Source organism: Heterocephalus glaber, unplaced genomic scaffold (genome assembly GCF_053883595.1).
Source record: "Heterocephalus glaber isolate CG9 unplaced genomic scaffold, H.glaber_assembly_v1.0 deba00001497, whole genome shotgun sequence".
Lineage (NCBI taxonomy): Eukaryota > Metazoa > Chordata > Mammalia > Rodentia > Bathyergidae > Heterocephalus > Heterocephalus glaber.
The window spans coordinates 50754158-50774245 of NW_028258320.1; the positions used below are offsets into that span (position 1 = coordinate 50754158).

The window sequence follows — 20088 nt, forward strand, 5'->3', positions numbered from 1 at the left end:
CCCTTAACTAGTGTGTAGTGACTTTTCTTGTATCTTGTATTCAGTTTTAGCGTGAAGATTACAAAGTCTCAGATTTAAATTGCGGCTTATTTTTAAGGTCCTGGTGCATTCATATTGCTTTCAATACTTTTATGTTTAGTCCATAATACCTTTTGGAATTGTATGGGTTTCTTGAACACATCAGACTATTGGATTTTTTTTAATGAAATCTATACAGTTTTTGCTTCTGGAATTTCTTTTTTTTTATTCTTAAGTTCATTTATTGGTACATTTTAGGTATACAATATGTTTACATTTATCATTGTAACCCTTATTTACACTTTCAGTTTCTCCCACTAGAGAAACTATTCAGTATTTACACATGTGTCCTATTTATTTCACTTAAAAGTATGGCCTCAATATGCATCCATTTAGCTATAACTGACTCTAGTTTCTCATTCTTTATGGCTGAGTAGTACTCCATTTTATTTAAAAAAAGACACATCTTCTTTATCCAGTTTCCAGTTGATGGGCACTTGGGCTGCTTCCAAGCTTTAGCTATTACAAACTGTGCCACTGTAAACATGGGTGAATATATATCACTGTAGTATGCTTCTTTTAATTCTTTTGGGAAGATACCCAGCAGGGGACTAGCTGGGTCAAATGGGACCTCTAGCCCTAGTTCTTTGAGGTATCTCCATACTGATTTCTACAGTGGTTGCACCAGCCTGCACACCCCCCAGAAATGCAGAAGGGTTCCTTTCTCCCCACACCCCCATCAGCATTTGTTATTGGTTGATTTCTTGATAGCAGTCATGCTTTGTGGGGTGAGGTGGAATCTCAGTGTTGTTTTCATTTGCATCTCTCAAATGACCAGTAATGTTGAACATTTTTATATGTTTATTTGCCACTTTTATTTCTTTATCTGAGAAATGTCTCTTCATTTCAGATGTCCATTTTTGAATTGGGTCTTTGAATTTGTGGGGTGTGATTTTTTTCAGTTCTTTATATATTCTAGATAATAGTCTTTTATCTGAGGTGCAGCTGCTAAAAATATTTTTTCCTACATTGCAGGTTGTCTCTTATCTCTGTTGCTGATTTCTCTTACAGTCCAGAAGCTTTTTAATAAGATGAGATCTTTCCCGTGCTACTGGGGTTTTGTTCACAAAGTTTTTTCCTATTCCAATGTCTTCAAGGGTTCTACCTATCTTTCAGCAAGTTTAGTGTTTCTGTCTTAATATTTAGATCTTTAATCCACTTTGATCTTAGTTTAGTGCATGGTGATGGATATGGGTCTAGTTTTAATCTTTGGCACCTTGAAATCCAGTTTTTCCAACACCATTTATTAAATAGGCTATCTTTCCTCCAATGAGGGTGATTGGCTCCTTTGTGAAAGATGAGTTGGCTGAGTATGTCTGGCATTGCTTCTGCATCTTCTAATCTATTCCACTGATCCTCAGGTCTGTTCTTCTGCCAGTACCATGCTGTTTTTATCACAGTAGCTTTGTAGTATAGTTTCAAGTTGGGGATTGTGATACCCTCAACCAGGTCTTTTTTGCCTAGAATTGCTTTTGCTATTCTAGGTCTCTTCTGGTTGCAAATGAATTTTTGGATTTTTATCTCTACTTAAGTGAAATATATTGTTGTAATTTAAATAGGCATTGCATTGAATCTATATAGTAATTTTGGAAGTATGGCCATTTTCACTATATTGTTTCTTCCTACCCAGGAGCAAGGGATGTCTTTCCATTTTCTTATATCCACCTCGATCTCCTTTTTCAGAGTGCTGTAGTTTTCAGTGTAGGGGTCTTTTGCTTTCTTTGTTCGATTGATTCCTAGATATTTCATTTTTTGGATGCTATTGTAAAAGGGATTTTTTTCCCTAATTTGTCTCTCAGTGATTCTGTTTTTTTATATAAAAGAAGGGTATTGTTTTTTGAGTGTTGACCTTATATCCAGCTACTCTACTGAATCTGCCAATTAAGTCTAAAAGTCTTTTGGCAGAGTTTTTGGGTCTTCTGTATATAGTATCATATCATCAGCAAATAATGACAGTTTAACTTCTTCCTTTCCTGTCTGTATTCCTTTTATTTCTTTCTGTTTCTTACTTGTTGTGGCTAATGTTTCCAGAACTATACTGAGCAGGAGTGGTGATAGTGTCCATCCTCATCTTGGTCCTGATTTTAGCATGAAAGTTTTCAGTTTTTGACCATTTAGTATGATATTGACTGTTAGTTTTTCATATATAGCCTTAATCAGGTTGAGATAAAGACCTTCTATTCTAATTTTCTGTAGGTTTTTTTTTTTAATTATGAATGTGTGTTGGTTTTGTCCAATGCTTTTCTGCATCTATTGAGATGATCATAAGGTTTTTGTCCTGTGCTCTGTTCATATAGTGTATTACATTGATTGATTTATGAATATTGAACCATCCTTGCATCCCTGGGATAAATCTGACTTGGTCAGGGTGTATGATCTTCTTTTTTATTCCCATTAAGTTTATTGGTACATTTTAGGTATAAAATATAGTTACATTCATCACTGGGGTCTTGTACCATTACATGAGTCTCTTGGCTCTTATTTTTTTCCCCATTTCCCTGCCCTCCCTTCACTCCCTCCACCCTTCTCTATTTGCAAAGACCTTGTTTCCATTTTTTTCCTTTTCGCTTTTTTCCTTTCTCCTACCCCTCCCACTCCCCCTGCTCCTTTAGACCTTTTCTTCCTATTACACTATATCAATTATACATTATTTAAATTGCAATATCAAGATCTAGAAGACATTACCACAGATTTTACAGAATTTAAAAGGATATAGAAAGCATATTACAAAAATATTTTTTGAAATAAATTTGACAACTTCTAAGAAGTACCTTGGAAGACAAATTAATGAAACTAACTCTGGAGGAAATACGAAATTTGAATAGCACCCATTAAAGAAAGCATATTCGTAGCTTGAAACCCTACTTATATGACAACAATAGGCTCATATACATTTTTACTGATAAATTATATCAAACATTTAAAGCAGAAAAAAAGGAACACTTCTCCCCTCATTTTAGGAAATCAACATTGTGCTTATCCTAAAACTGGATAAAGATAACAGTAGAAAACAGTATGAACATAGATAGAAATTTGTTTAACAAACCAAATTATTAGAACTCAGATCTGGCAGTATGTAGGAAGTGGTATTTTTATGGGGCTGGCAGGGTTGGTTCAGCATTGGAAGATCCACCCCCAAAAGTCATCATTTTAACAGAGGAAAGGAAAAAGCCATATGATCCTGTCACTAGTTGGGAGAAAAAGTATTGGACTAAATTCTACAGCTGTTCATAGTAAAAGCTATCAGGAGACTTGAAGTAGAACAGAAACTTCTCAACAGATTAAAGACATGTACTCCATACTTCCATCGAGAACACCTTATATGAATGGAGAAGATACAATGCTTTCTGCTTAAGGTGGGGAACAAGGGAAGATATGCTTACTCTTTATCTGTCCATTAAACTTTTCAAACTAAGCCCCCAAAAAATAGTCTGGCAATAAAATGACATAATTAGGATAGGATTGGCAAGGTAGAAGTACATTTTTTATATGTAGATGAAATGATCTTCTACAGAGAAAATACTAAGAAACCTCTAGAAGCCCCTAGAATTTGTAATTGAATTTAGCAGGATTAGAAAACACAAGGTATATACAAAAATTCAGGTCTGTGATACATGCTATAAATAAAGAATTGGATATTGAAATTTAAAAGTTATGTAGGAGTACAAAGGACCTACAAAATTAAAAAAAAAGAAAAAAGACAATAAACAGTGTTGGAAGATGTTTAGTACCTAATTTTAAGACTTCTTCTAAAGCTACAGTAATCAAGGGAGTGTTGGTGTAAGGAAAGACATATAGCTCATTCAAATAAATTAGAGAATCTAGAAATAGAACCACACATATATGGTCCACTGAGTTTTGAAAGATTATTTAACATTAGCATTTTGCAGAATATAAACTCAATTTAAGAGCCTAGGAAGAGGTAGTGTTTGTAGCAAATGGCACTAGAACACCTGGTATCTGTACGTAAAAAATTAACCTCAACCCTTTATTTCCATACATAAAAATAACTTGAAAGGATCTATGAACCTAAATATGAAAGACTAAAATTTAAAAATTTTAAACAGAAATTATAAGGGAAAATTTTCATGAATTTAAGGTAGGCAAGAATTACCTAGCATACAAAAAACCTGATGTATAAGACAATTGATAAATGTTATTCCATCAAAATTTAGAATTTTAAATGACATAATTGAAATGAAAAGTAGTCCTTAAACAGACCATATTTACAATGCATATAACCTATGACCAGAATATATAAAGAATTCTTAGAGCTCATTAATAGACAACCCAATTAAAAAGTAGACATAAGAAGATGATGCATAGCCAGTACAGCACAAGGAAAGGTGTGTAACTCTAGAATCAGAAAAATACTAATCAGTACAATAACAAGATTGAATTACACACTCATTAGGGAGATGAAGTTAAAAGTTTTAAAAGCCTTGTCATGACTTTTTCTTTTTGTTGGATTCTCCCCCTTTGCATTTAATTTGTCACTCCCAATGGATTCATTCTGCTGGGTTTCCTGGGGTTGTGATCCTCATTGTTTTTTCCTAGGGTATTGTCTAAAATCTAAAACTCTAAAACTTTTGGAGTGTCAGTTTGGTATTCAAGAAATTCCTGAAGTGCTCTTTATCATGAAAGTATCTTATTTCTCCATCAATTTTGAAGGATAGTTTTGCAGAGTACATCAATCTGGGTTGGAGGCTGTTTTCCTTTAGGGATTGAAATACATCAGTCCAAACTCTTCTTGCCTTGAGGGTTTGTATTGAGAAATCTGCTGTGATTCTGATGGAATTTCCTTTGTGTGTGATTTGTTTCTTTTCTCTCACTGCTTGTAGAATTTTGTTCCTCTGTTGGATTTCTGGAATCCTATCTATTGTATGCCTATGTGTAGATTTTTTTTGATCAAGGCTAGCTGGAGTCCTATATGCCTCACTTATCTGTATGTCAAGTTCTTTTCCCCTCCTTGGGAAGTTTTCTACCATCGCTTTCATGAACAGCCTTTTTATGTCATCTGTACTCTCTCCTGTTTCTTCATTGACTCCAATCAGTCTTATGTTATTCTTCTTTGCCTCATCTAGCAGCTGCTGGATTGATTTCTCATGGTCCCTTACAATTTTAAAGCAACTTTTCTTTTCCTGGTCACTAATTGCAATCTTATTTTCTATATCTGAAATTCTATCCTCACATTGATTCATTCTGCTGCACAGACTTTCCATGGAGTTTTTAATCTCCTGGAAATCTGTTTGCATCTGTTTTATGGATTCCATTTGTTTCCTATGTTGGGATTCCATCATGTTCCTCAGATCCTTTATTTTTTTAAATCTGTGTCCTTTCTAGATTTATTAGTCATGTCTTGCACCATGAGCACAATCTTTGCTGTTATCTGAGTAATTATTTCTGATTTCATTTTTCCCAGATCCTCTTTTGTTGCCAGTTCAGAGAGTCCCGGTGGTTGAGTATCAGATTGTTCCATCTCCTTTCCCTTTGTGGTTGCTGCAGGTGATCCAGAAGTCTGTTTTTGAGGCTTGTTTATGTGTCTTCTCATTTCCACGGGGAGGGGGCTGCTTCTGGCACCCAAGTGGCTCACCTTCTCTCCCCTAGGAGCGTGGGATGGCAGCAGGGGAGCTTCTTTCTGGGTGCTGGGGTGTATGATCTTCTTGATGACCTTCTGTATTCTGTTTGTTGGTATCTTGTTGAGGATTTTTGCATCTATGTTCATTAGGGTAATTGGCCTTTAGTTCTCTTTTGGGGTTTGGTCTTTCCCTGGCTTTGGAATCAAAGTAATACTTGCTTCCAGGAATGAATTTGGAAGCCTTGTTTCCCTTTCTCTTTCCTTGATGAATTTAAAGAGTAATGGGGACAATTCTTCTTTAAATGTCTTGTAGAATTTAGCAGTGGAGCCATTAGGACCTGAACTTTTCCTTGTTGCTAGATTTTTTATTACATTTTCAATTTCACTCATGGAATTAGAGAGTTTAGAATTTCTATGTCTTCTTCATTTAACTTTGAGAATTCATACATATCTAGCAATCTGTGCATTTCTTCTGTGTTTTGCATGTTATTAAAGTACAGGTTCTCAAAGTTAGAATTGATGTTGCTTTGGATTTCTCCTGGACCTTTTGTGACTTCATATTTTTCATTCTTGATTGCATGGATTTGAGCATTTTCTTTCCTTTTTTTGATAAGGGTAGCTAAAGGTTTATCAGTTTTATTTATTCTTTTGAAAAACTGACTCTTTGATTCATTGAGTTTTTGTATCATTCTCTTACTCTCCACTGCATTGATTTCTGCTCTGTTCTTTATAATTTCCTTTCTTGTATGAGCTTTGGATTTGTTATGCTCTTCTTTTTCTAGGAGCTTGATGTTCTGAATTAGGTTATTTATCTGAATTCTCTCTGTTTTCCTAATATGGGCATTCACTGCTATGAACTTCCCACCTAGAATTGCTTTCATTGTGACCCATAGATTGCTGTATGTTGTACTGGCATTATCATGTACTTTCAGAAACTGTTTAATTTCTTCTTTAATTTCCTCTGTGACCCATTACTTATTGAGAAGGGTTTTATTCAGTTTCCATGTGTTGATGGTATTTTTGCAGTTTCATAGGTTAAATTGATCTCCAATTTTATTGCACTGTGGTCTGATAATATACAGGAGGTAACTTCAATTCTTTTATCTTTACTTAGACATGCCCTATGAGTTAGACTGTGGTCTATTCTGGAGAATGGCCCATGTGCAGCCAAAAAGAATGTGTATTCTGATTTTGTGGGGTGGAACACTCTGTAAACATCTATTAAGTCCATTTGTTCAATAACTTCTTTAAATTCTAGAACTTCCTTGTTAATTTTTTTTTGTCTAGATGATCTGTCTATTTGTTATAGTGGGATATTGAGGTCCCCCACTACAATTGTGTTAGTGCTTATTTGGTTTTTCATGTCCATTAATATTTGTTTTGTATAGTTGGGGGCATTCATATTTAGTGCATATATATTTAAGATTGTCATCTCTTCCTCTTGGATTGTTCCCTTCATATGGATGTAGTGACCATCTTTGTCTCTCTTAGTTTTGGTTTGAAATCTACTTTGTCTGCAAATAATATTGCTACCCTTGCTTCTTTCTGGTTTCCTGTGGCATGGAGAACTGTTTTTCATCCTTTTACTTTCAGTCTATTAGTTTCTTTTTGAGTTAGGTGTGTTTCTTGTATACAGCATATTGTTGGATTTTGCTTCTTAATCCATTATGCCAGTCTGTTTCTTTTGATTGGTGAATTCAGGCCATTAACATTGATGTTTATAATTTATAGATATTGATTCAGCCTTGTCATGATGTTTTGCTTTTGTTGGCTCTTTTACTTGTTTTTCCACTTTTCTGTTTAGTTTCTTACCTTACCTGGTGACTTCCCTCTGTTGGGCTTCATGGAGTTGTGATCTTCATTGTTTTTTTCTAGGATATTCCTTAGAATTGTTTGGAGTGCTAATTTGATGTCCATGAAATTTCTCAGGTGTTCTTTTTCATGGAAGTATCTAATTTCCCCATCAATTTTGAAAGATGATTTTGCAGGATATAACAGTCTAGGTTGGAAGTTATTTTCTTTTAGGGCTTGAAATACTTCACTCCAGGCTCTCCTTGATTTGAGGGTTTGTGTTGAGAAGTCTACTGTGATTCTGATTGGCTTTCTTTTGTAGGTGATTTGTTTCTTTTCTCCAACTGCTTGTAGGATTTTGTTCTTCTGTTGGGTTTCTGGGATTTTGACTATTATATGTCTAGATGTAGATTTTTTTTATCATGGCTAGTTGGAGTTCTATATGCCTCACTTATCTGTATGTCCAATTCTCTATCTCTGTCTGGGAAGTTTTCCTCTATTACTTCTGTGAACAGTTTCTTTATGTCAATTGTACTTTCTCCTGTTTTTTTGTGGACTCCTATCAGTCGTATGTTATTCTTCTTTGCATCTTCTAGCAGCTGCTGGATTGATTTCTTGTGGGTCCTTACTATTTTTAAGAAATCTCTATTTTCATGGTCCTTCACCATGATCCTGTCTTCTATATCTGATATTCTATCTTCAGATTCCCTGAATCTGCTGTGGATACTTTCAATACAGTTTTTATTCTCCTAAAAATTTGTTTGAATCTTTTCATGTATTCCATTTCTCTCTTATGTTGGGCAATCACATTTTCTATTTCTTTCTTATGCTGGGTATTCAAGGCTTCCAGCATGTTTCTGAGCTCATCTATTTTTTTTTATCTGTTTCTGTTCTAGAGCCTCTAATCATGTCTTTCACTCTGCTCACCATCTCTGTAGGTATCTGGGAGATTATTTCTGCTTTGTGTTTTTCTAGAGCCTCATTCATCTGTTTTGTTACTTCCTGTGCTATCAGTTCAGGGTGTCCTGGTGGTTGATTATCAGACTTTTCTACTTTGTTTCCCCTGGGGTTTACTTTGGTGGGGTGGAAGTCTGAATTTGTGTCTTGCTTAAATGTCTTCTCATTTTTGTTTTTGGTACTGTCCTTGGTTTACCTCCTGGGTTGATCCTTTGAAATTGCTTATTGTAAGTTGCTTGTATTTAGAACTCTTATGTAATGTTTGCTTCTCAGAGGTGTCTTCCAGATATAGCTGGTCTTTAAGTTTTGAGTCTCTAATGACTCTGAGACTAATGACTCTAATGACTCTCACTTTCATTATACTTGGAAGGACCATTGACTAGATCAAGAACAACACCTTAGCCCAAGTGATACAATCAGCAACACCATAGCATCAAGTACATCTTAGAAAATGACATTTTGTGGTAGTTATTAATCTATCACCTTTAACTGTGTGAATTAAATCAAAATGGAGGACCATCCCAATGTATGTTTTATAGTGAATAAACTTCAATATAACAACTTTACCCTTTGGGATGGGGAGTTAGAAGGGGTTGGAGAGGGAGGGATAGATAGGTAGAAGGATAGGGGAAGGTTAGCAGTGAGGCCTGAGGACACAGGAGAGAGAAGAAAAGAGAAGAATAGAAAAATAAACATGCAATCCTTATTAGGGTCAGAACAGGAACAAAAAGCGGCATGAACAATGTGGGACAGCAAGAGAGTGAGAGTAAGAGAGAGAGAGAGAGAAAGGAAATAGAAAAGTAAGAAGAAAAAAAAGGAGAGAAAAAATTTTCAGAGTAGGAAAAAAATTATAAGATGAGAAGAGAGAAAAAAACCAAACCAATAATACTAATTTTGGAAATAAAAAATAAAACTGAAAATGAAGGGCCTCCTTCAGGGTATGTCTCTGTTGTCACAATAAACAATGTGGGTAGCAGTGTGCAGATATAGGTCAGTGAGTCTCAGCAAGCCAGTCACAGACCCATGCGATTCAGGCAGATTTCTGGCTGCAAGTTCCAAGGTGAGCTCCCTGTCCTCTTGTAGGGTTGAGCTTTGTAAGGTTGTACTGCAGGTTCCAGCTGTGCTTCTCCTGAAGATAGTCCAGGTTTGGATGGGAGGTGATGATCCTTTCAATTTACCCAGTACAGTGGTCTGGTGGTACGGTGTCTCCTGTGTCTTTATAGTGTGGAACCAGGTGGCATTACAGCCAAGAGGCCAGAGGAGCAGTGGAGGGAGTCCTGCAGGCACCTGCGCAGCTAAGTGGATCACTGCCAGGGGCAGGGGCTGGATGGGGTGGCTTCCCTGGGTCTGGGGGCCCTTCTGTGGCATCCACGGATGTGCATGACTAGCACAGGCTGGATGGGGCATGCTTCTGATATTGCTGTCTGGTCCATTTACCTAATTTTATATCTTTGGTGAATTTGTCATTCATTTTTTGAGCCATTTTGGTTAGCTCTTCCACTTTTTTATTTGTTTTCCCCATATCCACATTAGGGATTTTGAATGAAAATTCTATAACTCATTGGATCATGTCCTCTTTGAATTCAACAAGTTCATTCATCTCTTCTTTAAACTTTTCACATAGCTCCACTGCCTATTATTTGCTTACTCCTCCATTTCTGCACTGTTGATCTGCTTTGGGATACTTAGGAGACCTTGGAAGGGTTTTCTTGCCTTATTTTTCCATGATCTTTTGTGGATGTGTATCCTTTTACTTTTATTTGTTATTCTCTCCCCTCCTTTTATTTTTCTTTTTAAATTATTTTTTGGTACTTTGGTTTGAGCTCTGGTTGAATGGGGAGAGCTTGTAGCTTATATGAAGTTTTTATTAAGATATTGCCTCACTATGATGTTTTCAGCTGTATGTGACCAGACAGTATTTACCCCTAAAGTTATTTAATTTAAGTGATTTGGCCACTGTCCCTTTTCTTTGAAGAAAGAATTACTTCTGGTTATGACAGCACCAAAACATCTGATCATACATCACTTATATAAAATAGATCTTCCATTTACTCTTTCATCCCTTACCAATATTCTGTGCTGCATATGTTCAATTATTATTAGCAGATTTTCTGGTATGGGGCAGAAGAAATAGAGTGATGAGATTGAAGGATGGATGAAAGAAGAGTGTAAATCACTAAGGGGGAAGGTTGGTAGGGATGACAGTGATAGGTTAAAATATAAGATTTGAGATGGGGTCACATACTGTTGGAGTACTTTTATTTGGCTTGAAGGTTTAGTGATGAGAGTTCCAAGAAGATACTTGCGCAGTCAAGGATGAGATGTAGAAGGAGGGAAGTGTCCTATGTGACTGAGGAAAGCTATGTGTTTATCAGGCCTGCAGATAAATTTGTAATGTGGATGCCTGTGGATGCCTGTAATGTAGAAAAGAGGTATGGGAGGATGGGGGGATAGATAAGATATGGGATAGCCTAAGGAATGGGATTAAGAAGATAGAGGGTTAATTCAGGAGAAGACAGGTGTGACTGATAAAGTGCAGAATATGGCAATTTAAAAATTTGAGAGAAGTTTAAATCCTAGTGGAAAGACATAAGAAATAAGATTATAATATTGCTACAGGAGCATAAGGTGAATAACCTATAGGGAAGATGCATTTGAGCACCTAGACACCAAGTAACTCAAATCATAATAGAAAAAAGACAACAATAATAATAAAACTCTCAAAAATTTAAAACCCAGAAGATATCCAATGGCAATTCAGTTTCAATATTACAATGACAGACTATCTATGTGATTCACAATAACCTCTTTGCAGAAAGCCTCAGACTTCATACCATCCCCTTTTTGAATTAATTGCAGCATGCTTATATGCACTCACACCAGTATCACCTCCAACCTTTGCACTACAAAACTGAAGCCTATCCAATCTCAGGACTTCATTTCACCAACTTTCAGTTATGCAGGCAGTTTGACACTGATCCAGTTCTTAGGTTAGCAACTCTTTGCATCCTCCTCACCAGACATGATGGTGGAACCAGCAAGCAGGTTCACTGACAAGTAAGGAATTACTGAATCAAGGGCATGCTCAGGGATCTGAAATTGCTTTCAAACACTGGCTTGGTGATTCTGCAGGACATGGCAATGACTGGTGTGGAAGTGTTCAGCTCTTCACTGTCAGAAGCCTGCAGATTACCCAGAATGTATGCACCCACTTGCTGGAGTCCACAACCCCTACTACTCCTCTCAGGGTGTGGTTGAGGTTCTTTATCCATCAGTGAGCACTTGTGGGAATTCTGCAAGACATAGTAGAAGTTACAGTCCCTTCTTAACCACTGGGCCAAAGAGTCCATGAGTCTGCACAATTTCCTTCTAGTCTTAGTTGAAGTTTAATTCCAGGTGACCACCCATGTTTTCAGCAGATGAGCATATGTTCTGGTGACTGTGGTGGCATACTGATGTGCAAGGTATGAGCAGAACCAACACAGCCAGTGATAAGGGCTGGCATCCAGTGGATATTCAGGACTGGTGCTAGATCATTTAGATACACTTCCTACAGTTCAGCTGACCTGTTGAACCTGCAGAGCTGGTATCAGCAAGTCTGTGTGTACTTGCCTATGACTGTGCCAACATTTTGGACAAGCAGGGTCTTCTGGCCAGTGCTAGGAGCCATGTGTACCATGTCAGTGAATAGGTGGGCAGTCTGAGCAGGCAGGCTTAAGAGCTGCATTGACTCAACTAGGGTGCTCTTCACTTATGTATCCTGTGTGGCCCGAGTCTGGTAGGGGGAGGGGCTCCCCTGTTCCCAATTGTGCTGGGGTGGAAAATACAGGAATGCAGCTTTCTCCAGTGTTTGGAGGGGGGCTGTATGTGTGTGTAGGGGTGCTCAAAGTCTGTCCCAGGAATCTGGTCTCTTCAGCACTAGATTGGACCCTCAAACTCTTTGCCTTACTATCAAAATGGGCTGCTCCCCAGAGGAGCAGAAAATGGGGGCAGGCTGACCTGCCATGGAAGAGCTGCTTCCCTTTCTCAGTTCTCTCATTTGATCTGTGTATATCAACTTTCTTATTAATTTTCTGTTTCATTGTGAAACCCCCACTCACCTTCAGAATATCTTCTCAGTGGATCCTTTCTGAGCTTCTCCTACATGATTCTTTCTGTCATTAGTCATGTTGAATTTCTTACATTGTATTGTTTTTTAAAGGTCCATTCTACCACTCAATGCCTTTTGTTTGGCAGATTTAATCCATTTACATCCAAGATAATTATTGAAATTTAAGGAATTACTACTGCCATTTCATGAATTGCTAACGTTGTGTTTATTGGCCAGGTTTCTTAATGTGAAAGGATTTGCAACAAGATGCATTGAGATTTCTAATGTGTTGATAAGGTGAAAATATCTTCTTCATTTTATGACAGCAAGGAAGCATCATTGGAATTTGCATGGATGCATAGGGTGAAGTTGATATTCCCATATGTCCAGTTTCGGTTAGGAGGCAGCTATGGGAATGGTAGCACTCTTTGCCTAACTCAGTAATCAGTACAGAGTTAAAAAGAGAATAAGTTGTTACCCCTATTATGGAAAAGCCATTAAAAAAACAGGAAGAGAAAGACAATTGCTACAAAAATTATGACATAAAAAAGAGAACTGAACATTCTCTGGCAAAGTGGCAAAGTAGCAAGTTTTACTGGGTTAGCTGTGTCTAGAAATAGAAAAAGGTATGTCATGGTTTTGCTAGATATTGAAGGAAAAGGATCTTTTGCCTTTGTCAAGGAATGAGGAATGGGTAACAAACGGATTTCCAGGGAGGTAGCTGGGGGCACCCTGGCACATTTAGGGATCACAAATTAGGAGAAAGAGTGTAGGTACAGATGAATTTAAGAAGAAAAGCAAGCAAAATCATTGTGGCCATTTCAGATAGGCCATTCATGAGCATCTGATTAATTGGAGAACACTCAAGAGTAACAGTTACCTTGGAGTAGAACACGGAATGTTACTAATAGGTTTCCTTTTATGGTGTTTCCCTCAACCTCAGTGGAGAAAAATGAAAAGGTCCTAGAAGGATAAAGTGACTGTCTTTAAAATGACAGAATGCCTGAAATGACAAAACTACTCAGAGCATGCAATGAGAGCATGTGTGAGTAGTATTTAGGAAGCTTTACCTGCAGGATTCAATGACCATTGGATGAGAGAGGAAAGAAGACGTAAGACCATCACTGGCTCATTGAACAGATATTTCCTAGGAGTCTACTATGGCCAGAAGATAAAAATAAAACAACTATCTAGAGAAGTGGCACCCTACTCCCATGGAGAATTTGTGCCTCTAACACATTGGATGGCTAAGAGGACTGAGTAGGTGACCTGCCCTGTGCTGTCATTAAAACCACACAAGTGAATGGCAATGAGTTCTAGAGTGAGTATAATGACTTGGAATGCTTGTAGTTTGTCAAAACAACAAAGCCACAGAAGTACTTGGGTTCAAAGGCCTGGGGCTCAGAGGAAGGCCCCCAGGGTGATACACATGAGAAAGCTCAGATTAAGAGCAGTTTCCATCATAGTGTAAGACTGAGAGCTTTACCAAATGCTCTGAGGAGCTGACTGTAGCAAAGAACACCCAGGAAGGTACGCACCGGACAAGTTGGAAAGTAAAACAGACCTTTATTAGTCTGGCCAGATGGCATTCCCAAAGCAAAGTAGCTTAGAGAGGCAACTGGCTCAGAGTCCAAGGCTGTTTTTATAGGGGGTTGCAGGGGAAGTTAGCAAGCAAAACTTACAGAAAAGAGAAAAAAATGTCGATGGTCAGAAGATGTTTGCAGATTGTTCTATAGATAGCTGTGTCTGGAACGTTGGTTTCAGACAAACAAGGAGTTGGGTAATTCACTTAGGAACTCTATGTTTGTTACAGATTTTATCTAGTGTCCCAGAACTAACAAGCACATTTTAACCATTAACTCACAATTAGTCACTATGTTGGGGCTGGGGGAGCTTTTATGATTACAGAGTTATGCGGTCCCACAACAGGAGTAATGATGTCACAACAAGTAGGCAATAAAAAAGAAGTGGAAAGACCTGCTGTGAGAATCATATATACTGAGGGAGAGGAGGTGGGAAACAGATCTCCCACTCTAAATGGCAAAGAAGGAGCAATGACTGTGGAGCCAGGAACCAAGCCTGCAAGGGAAGCTATAAGAAGCATATCAGAGTGATCATATGCTACAAGATGAGGGACATAGATATGTCTCCATGCCACCTTTCCAGAGTGCAGTAATGATGGGTGAGAGAGAAATAAAGACTAGGCAGATCTTGATTGAGGGATGCTTCACTTGGTTTACATGTGTGGAATATTAAAAAAGGAGTAAGTGCTCTTCAGAACACAAATTACGAATGAAAGTTTTGAGGATGGAAAATGAAAAGTAAATGAAGGACATGTGGTTTCCAGAAGGGTGCTAGGTAGACCTTTTGCTACAAGAGGCTCCCATGAAGGAAATAAGTTCTCTCTTTCCCTTTCCCACAGGAGGAGGAGTTTTAAGATTAATACTTGTGGAAAGCTGAGTCTGAAATGTGAGACCTGTAACCGCTTCTCAGAGACCTACAAACAAGAGTGAGTGTGACCTGGGCCTGCTTCATTTTGATGGCGAGCCCCAATCAGACAATGGTGACTGAATTTGTCCTGGAGGGGTTCTCAGAGCACCCTCAATTGCGATTACTCCTGCTTGTTTCTTTCCTGTGCCTCTATACTGTTGCACTCACAGGTAATGCTGTGATCATTGTTTTGATCAGCTTCACCAATGGCCTTCATAGTCCCATGTACTTTTTTCTGTGCAATCTGGCCAGCATGGATATTATCTGCACCTCCTCTGTGCTGCCCAAGGTGCTAATTGGCCTAGCATCTGCAGAAAATACCATCTCCTTCCAAGGATGCATGGCCCAGGTCTTCTTCCTCATCTGGTCTCTATCATCTGAGCTGCTCCTGCTCACAGTCATGGCCTATGACCGCTACATGGCCATCTGCTTTCCTCTGCACTACAGCTCTAGGATGAGCCCTCGCCTGTGTGGAGCCCTGGCCATGGGTGTGTGGGGCATCTGTGCCCTGAATGCTTCTGTCAACACTTGTCTGATGACACAGTTGTCATTCTGTGGCCCCAGGGTCATCACCCATTTTTTCTGTGAGATCCCCCATCTTCTGCTGCTGTCTTGCAGCCCCACGCGAGTGAACAGCATCATGACACTCCTGGCTGATGCCTTCTATGGATGCCTTAACTTCCTGCTCACCCTGCTGTCCTATGGTTGCATCATCTCCAGCATCTTGCGCATGCGCTCAGCTGAAGGGAGGCGGAAGGCCTTCTCCACCTGCTCCTCTCACCTCCTTGTCGTCTTGATGTTCTACTCATCTGTGTTCTGTGCCTACATCAGCCCTGCCTCCAGTTATAGCCCAGAGAAAAGCAAACTGTCTGGAGTGCTGTACTCAGCCCTGAGCCCTGCCCTGAATCCCCTCATCTACACTTTGAGGAACCAGGAGGTGAAGCATTCTCTGGGGAGACTCTTGCCCTTCTCCAGACATCAGGTGTAGCTGTGCAAGCTGTTGTGCCACCAGCTATCCTCCCATGCCTGACCTCCTGATAGAAGACTTGCAGAGATGAGACCTGATTGTCACTGTTTTAGCAAAATTACCCTTGGAGATGGAAGCTGAATGCTTAGTTTAGCCTCTCCTGTGTTAGTCATTTCATTTGGGCTATGTGGATCTTGTGCCTCTGATAAATTTTGGATCCACAGAAGAAGCAGCATAGGTCCTGAAAAATGCTTTTCTTCCATCCAGAGAAACATAAGGCTGTCATCTCTGTGAGTCTAAGGAACCTGGCTGTTTTTGACCCTGCTCTTGCTTAGTTGTTACTGCACCCTGCCCTGGAGCCAAACTCCAGGTTAAAATAAGGCCCTGATAGCATCTGTGTCTTGCTATCCCAAATCCAAATATTTCCTGATAATGACCCTTTTATGTAAATCCAGAGTTCCCTCCCTCAATAAATACATAGTCATGCCCCATTTTTCCAAGCTTTTATCATGCCTCTCTTGCAAATGCTTGCTTCCTTCATCCTGTAGCCAGAAATGGCCCCTTACCTTGCCTCCTGAAGCTCTATCTGAACCTCCTACCAAATCTACCTGGATTTTGTTCAGCCTGTAACCTTTCTAGCTGGATCTCTCACTATCTCTCCCTACTTCTAACTTAATCTGAAAATTCTCAACATGATTTATTTCTGACCATATTTTAATTCCCATAATACTGTCTTCTTCTTGTGTTGTCTCTTTAATCAATAGCTTTTCCCACTCACTGCCTCTTGTCCCTCCACTCAATCATGTTAAACAGTGTGTAAGAGCCATTACCATTCTTTTCACAGTATTCCTTGAGTGACTCTGCAAAAGGCTTTATGTACAGAATCTATCAGTTGATGAGGCAGAGGTATAATGATAACTTGGAGTCTCATAATTCTAAATGTTTGGATAGGGTCAGAGTCACTACTCTTTGGGAACTCTTTGTCATCATAGGGCTTCATTTTGCTTTCATACCCTTCTACTTCTCCTTTTGTGGGAACTTTATATCTAATTTTCATTTGTCATGGTTAACAACCAATCCACTGTCATCATCATCCTGGAATCCTTGTTCAGAATTTCAATTAGTCCCTGTCAGCTTCATCTCAGGGGTGCTAGACTTCATGTGAGACCTGTATAACTTGTTCTTCTAGGAATCTCTTTGTAAAATAGCCATCCACCCACCTTTTATGCAGAGACATGCTTAAAGTCCCCTTGTATTAGTGAGTTTTGCATTGTTCTATACAATAATTGAGATAGTGTTATAGCTTGTGTCTAGATATTCCCCCAAAACTTTATGTGGCCATAGGTGAAGCTTTTCAGATGTGGCTGGATCTATTGAATGACATTGGGAATGAGGGTTTAAGATTACTAAATAAGTCCACTGATTGTACTGGCATAATTCTGGGTGTGGATAATGGGAAGGCCCACCCTGTGTGAGTGATACCCATCCTAAGGTCATGTAGCCTGGATAAACTGTAAGGGAAAGAAAGAGAGCTACTGTCACTGATTGCTGGTTTGCTACTTCTCTGCTTGCTGCCTTGCTGCCTTCTGCCTTCTCCCTGCCCCAAAATGTTTCTCCTCAGCCATACCACCCTGGCTTGGAACCAGCCAACTATGAACTGAAACCTCTATAAACTGTGAGGTACAATAAACCCTTCCTCCTTTAACTGTGGGTGTCATGTATTTTGTTTCAGCAATGAGAAAACTAACCAAGACAGATAGTTATTTTTATAAAGTTAAAGTTTTACTTAACTCACATTTGGAAATTCAGAAACACAGGGCCTAAACTGGCTCAGTCCTGGTGAGAACCCCATAGATAAGGACAGGTAGATGGGAATGGTGAAGTACATGTCAGGGTAGGCGGTCACATTTTAAGCCAAAAAGAAAAGAGAAGGGCGGGTGGGCCCACCCTTAAGCTTTTATAAAGATTCTCCTTTAAGAATTCTCAAGGAGTCCCCTGAGAAATACCTTCTAAGCACATACTCCCAACGACTTCCACTACAAAGTCCTCTCCTAAAACCTTCCGCCATCTCCCAATAGCACCACCCTGGGGACTAAGCCTTCAATCAAAATGGACTCTTGGAGGGCATCTAAACCACACTCAATCATGGTACCTCTCATTTCTATAATGACAAACTTGTCCTCTGGGCACCACATAAAATGTCATAAATGCCCACATTTAAATTTGCATCCCCCTTAGTCACCTGCACAAGGCCTTGTCTCCCGATGTACTTACTTCTTCATGATCCACTTACAATGTTCATTACATACCTTCATAGTTTAAAATATATCCCTCTGAACCTATACTAAATGTCTACTATCTGCTATTGTGAATATGCTCTCACTTTAGAGATAGGGTCATTACAGATATAACTAGTTAAGATGAAGTTGTTTAAGTGGGCCCAAGGTCATCACTTACTTCTGTAAGAAGTCATAACCAATATGACTGTTGTCCTTATGAGAGACACAGACACACAGCCATACAGAAAGGATGCTATGTGAAGTCATATAGGACTCTGGAGTGATGTGTCTACCAGCTGAGGAATGCCAGAATTGAGAGCTAACAATAGGACCTGGAAGAGACAACAAAGGATTACCTCCTAAAGGTTTCCGAGTGTGCAAGGCCATGATTACATGTTGATATTCTGGCTCCCAGAACTATGAAAAAAGAAAACATCTGTGGTTGAAAACTATCCAGTCTCTAGTACTATGAGAGAGCATCACTGAGAAATATTCAATTAAAAATTATTCAATGATTTATGTTAAAATATGGTACAATGGAGAGGCCTCTCCAGATACCATCTGTAAGTGTGTGCAGACCCCAGATAGAAGACCTGAGTGGACAACAGTAGCACAAGTGCACAGGTCCCAGCCAGGGCCCTGCCCAGACACCAGCAACTCAGGTGCACAGCTCACAGCCAAAGGCCCTCCCAGAAAACAGCTACATGGTGGGCAGGCCCCAGCCAGAGACATGTCCACATACCATTCTAAGTGTGTGCAGGCACTGGCCAGAACCCTGCCCAGAAAATAATAGCACAGTGCAGGAATCAAAAAAGCCACCATTCTGAACTCAAGAATTTTCTAAGTGGTGGCCAGCAGACAGAAGGCCTCTTTGAGGCTTGCTGAGAGTTGAAGCCCACTGAGTGAGGAAAAAGTTGCCTCAACAAAGGTGTACCAAGCTGGATCTGTTGAAATCAGAAGACATGTACACAAGACTCAAAACCAGACCTTGAGATCACCTAAGACAACCCCAAGGGGCAATGAGGTGAGCAATCTGATACTCAACCACCTGGAGTGCCTGAACTGGCACAGAAAGAATATCTGGAAAAAATGAAATCAGAAATAATTTCTCAGATAACAACAGAGATTGTGTCCATAATAAAAGACATGATTAACAACTCTAGAGCAGATACAGATTAAAAAAATAGAGGAGCTAAGGAACATGATGGAATCCCAACATATGAAACAAGTGGAATCCATAATACAGATGCAAACAGATTTCCAAGAGATTTAAAAACTGCATTAAAAGTTTACATTAGCAGAATGAGCCAATGTGAGGACAGAAATTCAGATATAGAAAACAAGGTTGCAATTAATGACCAGAAAAAGAAAAATTTCTTAAAAATAGTAAGGGGCCATGAGAAATCAATCCAGCAGCTGCTAGATGATGCAAAGAAGAATAACATAAGACTGATCACAGTCAATGAAGAAACAGGAGAGAGTTCAGATGACATAAATGAAAACTGTTCACAGAATAATGGCAGAAAAGAGCCCAACCAGGGGAAAAAAATTTGACATAGGGATAAGTGAGGCATATAAGACTCCAACTAGGCATGATAAAAAAAGTCTATACCTAGGCATAAAATATTTAAGATTCCAGAAACCTAACAGAATACAATAAACCAATAAAATATCTTTCAAAATTGATGGAGAAATAAGATACTCTCATGACAAAGAACACCTAAATTTCATGAATACCAAACCAGCACTCCAAAAATTTTTAAACAATATCCTAAGAAAAGACAATGAGGATCACAACACCAGGAAGCTCAGCAGAATGAATCCATCAGGCAAGACAAGAAATTAAATGCAAGGCCAG

The 20088-nt window shown here is 39.0% G+C and overlaps 1 protein-coding gene across 1 annotated transcript; it reads left to right on the plus strand.

Annotated features, from left to right (window-relative positions):
- The first annotated feature begins 14996 nt into the window (after nt 1-14996).
- On the plus strand, nt 14997-15988 carry LOC101721771 (olfactory receptor 13A1-like). The gene has a single exon (XM_004838982.2). It carries the CDS (start codon nt 15034-15036, stop codon nt 15970-15972), a length of 939 nt encoding a protein of 312 aa, XP_004839039.1. The 5' UTR covers nt 14997-15033; the 3' UTR covers nt 15973-15988.
- Nucleotides 15989-20088: the final 4100 nt, after the last annotated feature.

Bases quoted from the DNA above. Each gene is read 5' to 3' on its own strand.
- LOC101721771 (XM_004838982.2), top strand. From the start codon at position 15,034: ATGGCGAGCCCCAATCAGACAATGGTGACTGAATTTGTCCTGGAGGGG.